General features: G+C 51.7%; 1 protein-coding gene across 1 annotated transcript in view; it reads right to left on the reverse strand.

Moving 5' to 3' along the window:
- Positions 1-1,845, reverse strand: part of Nlrc3 (NLR family CARD domain containing 3) — a 28,185-nt gene extending 26,340 nt beyond the window's left edge. The window contains 1 exon segment of the mRNA XM_021185479.3: positions 1,679-1,845. Within this exon segment, the coding sequence (XP_021041138.1) occupies positions 1,679-1,727 (49 nt within the window). The 5' untranslated portion in view covers positions 1,728-1,845.
- Between the last annotated feature and the right edge of the window lie 2,722 nt (positions 1,846-4,567).

The following is a 4,567-nucleotide window of genomic DNA, read 5'->3' on the forward strand; positions in this document are numbered from 1 at the left end:
ACTCAGAATTAGCCAAAGTAGTAAAATCAACCAATACCCATCAACAGTAGCATGGGAAACATGAAAAGGGTGCAAACCACTGGCCTAGCCTATCACGCAGATGCCCGCACAGTTGGCCCAGCCTATCACGCAGATGCCTGCACAGTTGGCCCAGCCTATCACGCAGATGCCCCCACAGTTGGCCACAAAAGAATATGCTTTGGGATTCCATTTCCAGGGAACTTAAAATCTGGACAAACCAGTCTGAAACAAGAGATGTCAAATAGTCACTTTTGGGGTTGCTTCTGCCTGAGAGGCAGCACAAGAGACCTCTGGGTACCAGTTTCTACACATTGATTAAGCACTACCTGTAAGGTACAACTTGACTTTTGGAGTTGGCAACTGTGCAGAAATACAAATGTAGTTGGACCAACTGAAGTAGATCACTGTCAGCCTGTCCATGGCAAAGGTCAGGATGCTTTCTAGTAGGGTGTTGTCAGGGCATGGAACAAGGCAACTATTGCCTTCTGTAATTGGGTGCCCACCACCAATCTTATTGCTGCTAAACAATAAGGTTGTTGTAAACAAGAGGATGAGGCAACCATGTTTTCAAAGGACTTAGATCAGTGCTTCTTGACTCTGGCAAAGCATTATGTCTGGTGGAGTCTATTCTGTGCCATGCTTCTCTGCCAGGGCCACAGACCCGGAATGAGCCTGGTGAGTCCCTTCCAAATGCCCGCCTTGCCCCACCTAGCTTGACTAGGGTGGGAATGGGGCGGGGGGAGGTAGCACTGTTCATATCTCTGGCCACACACACAGTACCTTGGGTTTTTTGTATGACCTACTCTTTACCCTTATCTCCCTCCCAAGGCCTGACTTAGCAACCATAGCAACTATCTGGTTTCTGAGATCAGCATCCTGAAAGAGTAACTTCTGCCCTAAGGATACACCACAGCGTTGACCTGGAGTACCAGCAAGCAGGTAGATCTAGCCCTCCCAGCAGCAAAGTAGATACAACCTTTGCAGGATGGCCAAAGTGAGCCTGTGATAAGGAAATACGAACCTCTGGGGGTGGAGGGGAGCCGGGAGGAGCCCCAGGGCCTAGAAGCCTGTCCATAGGTGGACACCATAGCTAACACTCCCTGTGTTTAACAGTCACCAGGCTTTGCAGCTACACCTCTTACAGAGGCCTCCCTTGGTTAGCAGTCTCAGAATGACAAATTTTAACTAACGCTAGGGTGTGGCTAGGAGTGGCCCTGGGGGAGGGGTATTATGGGAAAGCTGGGAGTTGTATGCAACGTGTCCCTTGACCTTTGGGGTAGGTGCTGGAGTTGTGACTCCACTTACAGGTGGCAACTGAACACAAGAAGAGGGTCACCTGCTTGGGATCGCAGCCTTGGAGGAACAGGGTTCCAATCGTGGTGCTGCTTACTTGCAACAACCTGCAATGCATCCTGCTCCGCCCATGCTATCACCAAGAAAACGGAGCTGGGTCTTCTCCCCTAGAACTCGTTGTGGATCATCATCCTGGGCACAAGTGAGTTTACCAGACACTGACGCATCCAGACCCAGCAGCTCCGACACCCAGGGCTCAGCACTCTGTAGCCTCCTCATGCCCTCGGGCCTTCAGAGCCTCTGCCCTCCCTAGCAGCTGGTCCTGAGTCCTCCCTTGCACTGATGTGCTCTGGGTGCTGCTTACCTTTCTGCCATTGTGGCTGCTCCAGGGTGCTAAAGGGCTCCGCCTGCATGCTCCTGGGCACAGCTCTGCTCCAGTGAGCGGGAGGCCATGGCTATGGCTGAATGCCTTGGGTAGTCAGTGGCAGGCCAGCTGAGGCTGAGGCCTTGGTCTGTCCAGAGCTGAGGAAACCTCTAAAGAGATCAGGGGAGTTTATCACACTGATCACGCCAGGGCTGGGAGTGACAGACCTACCACATCCTGCAGTCCCCAGGAGCCCACCCACTGTCACTGCAGCCCCTCAGCTCTTCCTGTCCTCCACCTCAACCTTCCTTCCTGTCTAGCTTTAAAAGCTAACAGCCTCTCTGACAAATCGGTAACAGCCTCTCTGACAAATCGGTAACAGCCTCGCTGACAAATCGGTGAGCTGCTTGGCCCCAGGCTCACCTCTTTGGTTCTGTTACATCCCCCAGAGTAGGGAAGTGATGTTGATCTCCATTCTGGGACTTAGCATCCTCACAGCATGTGCTTGGGATGGGTACAGTGCCAAAATTATTGGCATGTCATCCTCCATCCAACAACAGACTCCATCAGAAGGTGGGGGGTGGGGAAGCAGGGGGCAGGGAGGAGGTCAGCACCTGGGTTTAGGTCACACTGCTGAGAGATAGTCAGTGGGGCCGGAATGCCTGCACACTTCCAGGGTTTGATACCCAGTGACCTTCCTCTTATTAGAACACGTTTTTCACCCTAGAGGTGCTTCTGACCTAGCCCTATCCCCATGAGTCAGTGGACCCTGGAATGCAGCACGCAGCTATTCACAGCAGGAAGGTAGGTGTCCTGCTCAGATGCAGAAGAAAGGATTAGGACAAGGACGTGGCTGAGAGTGATCAAAAGAGAAAAAAAAAAAAAGCTTGCAATAAATGGACCATTTAGAATGTCTTCTACTGATGGGGGAGTTGGGGGGGGGCGAGGAAGCCATTTACTGTGACAGCTCTGACTGACTTAGGAGACGAGGTGGTAGCCAAGTGACCAAGGGCCTTGGGCTCTTCAGCAAGCATAGAGTTCTCAAGCATCTGTTGAGTTCCGATGTTGAGAGCAGCCTGCATGCAGGGGTGCGGGAGGCGTGTGGCGGACCTTTGTTTCCCATGGAGAGGTAGGACTTTGGTGCTAGGTTAGAAATGCTGTTTTGGAACGTCTGCCGCCCATCTCTTTCCCTACTGAGCACAGAGGAGCAGGCCTGGAACTTGTGGACACAGTGGCAGACCATGGGAAGCCTGAGGAGGCTCTAAGCAGGGGAAGCAGAGAGCTATAGTCCTGGCCAAGGGGTGCAGCAAAGGTGCTTTGTGGGCCTGTTACACTTAAGAGGCCCAAGAGGCTCAGCCTGCCTCCTCCAGAGATCTATCAGGAGAGGAAACAGCCTTCTTCCTGAGGATCTTGGGGAACATCCTAGTGCTAGCTCCTTCCTCTCCTCCCAGTAATGGCCACCAGCCCCATACATGGGCTATTCTGGTGTGTGTGTGTGTGTGTGTGTGCACATGCATACACACATGCCCAAGTACACACATTTCTCCAGGATCTTCTTTACTCTGAGACTTTGTTACCTGAGAGCAAACAGCAGGGCAGTTAGTGGGTTCAGTTCTTCTTAACTTGGGGAGTGTAAGGCTTCCAGCCTGCAGTCAGGGGCCTTTTCCTATGGTTTCCTTGCCTGAGCTAGTGGTTGTTTATCCAAGCTGGCTGTGGTTCAACACAGACAAGCCTAGGCCATGGCAAGGGCTGGACCACAGAAGTGAACAGGCTAGAGGTCTGGTCACATTACCCAGACCACATCTGGTGATATGTATGATGTAATTGTGTTCAGCACACATTCCGTGTTGGGGCTAAGAACTTCTTGTGCTAACCATATGAGGGCAGTGTGGTTTCTGGAAGAGGACTCCTCCTCACTTTAATCAATGAGTAGTCCCAGTGCTCATGTAGCTTCAGCATCGCCGAAGGGTGAGGCAGCCATGCACCCTGATTTCAATCAGCTGGCCCAGTGCTGTGATGCTGGAGCCAGGGTGTGTTGTGAGAAGGTCCCTGCTTACTGGCCGCTGCTCTGGATGGTGGCCACACCTTCATTGCCTACGTTCATTTTAACCTACCCTCCTCCAGAGGCAGCAACTGGCTGTTTTAAAATAAGTGAGTAAGTGATAAGGGGTTCAGAAATCTATCATTGGACTACCCATGGCACTTGGCTTCCAACTGCCTGCCTGGCCATCAAACGCAGGAATGGTTTCTCTCTGGTTGACCACCACCAGGACACATTCCACAAACACCAAGCTGTGTTCTCACCTCCCTAAGCACTGCTGGCCTCCGAGATCACCTCATAACTCTTTCCCAGGAATCTGTTCTTGATGTCATAGCTTTCTTGTTGTAGTGCTAGAAACTTAACCCAGAGCCTTAGGTATACGAGGCAGGTGCTCTATCACCAAGCTGCACTCTAGCTCTTAAAAGAATGGCTGGCTGACCTTTCTTTCCACATAGCCTGGACACACAGATCTAGGTCGGTGTTAACAAGGCAAGCTGACTCAGCAGGTCCAACAGGCCCAGCCTGGCACTTGTGACACTCCAGTTGACTGAGACTGTCCCTGGCCTGCTTCCCTGAGCAGCAGCAGTAGCAGCAGCAGCAGCAGCAGCAGTTAGTGCCAGTGAGGACCCCACTAGTGTGATGAACACAGAGACAATGTTCTCGCGGAACCGTTGGTCAGTGGACAGTAAGCAGTCCTGGCACCCCAAAATAAGAACACGCGCAAAGGTGTTGGTGGGCAGCAGAACAGGGGGCCCAAGCTCACTGTGTGTTCCCTGTGGTTTTCCCAGAGAGGAGTTCTAGTTTATTTATTTATTTATTTATTTATTATTTTTAAATAAAGTCTTCTT

This window comes from Mus caroli, unplaced genomic scaffold (genome assembly GCF_978045245.1).
Source record: "Mus caroli unplaced genomic scaffold, Mus_caroli_1 scaffold_17, whole genome shotgun sequence".
In the NCBI taxonomy this organism is placed as follows: domain Eukaryota; kingdom Metazoa; phylum Chordata; class Mammalia; order Rodentia; family Muridae; genus Mus; species Mus caroli.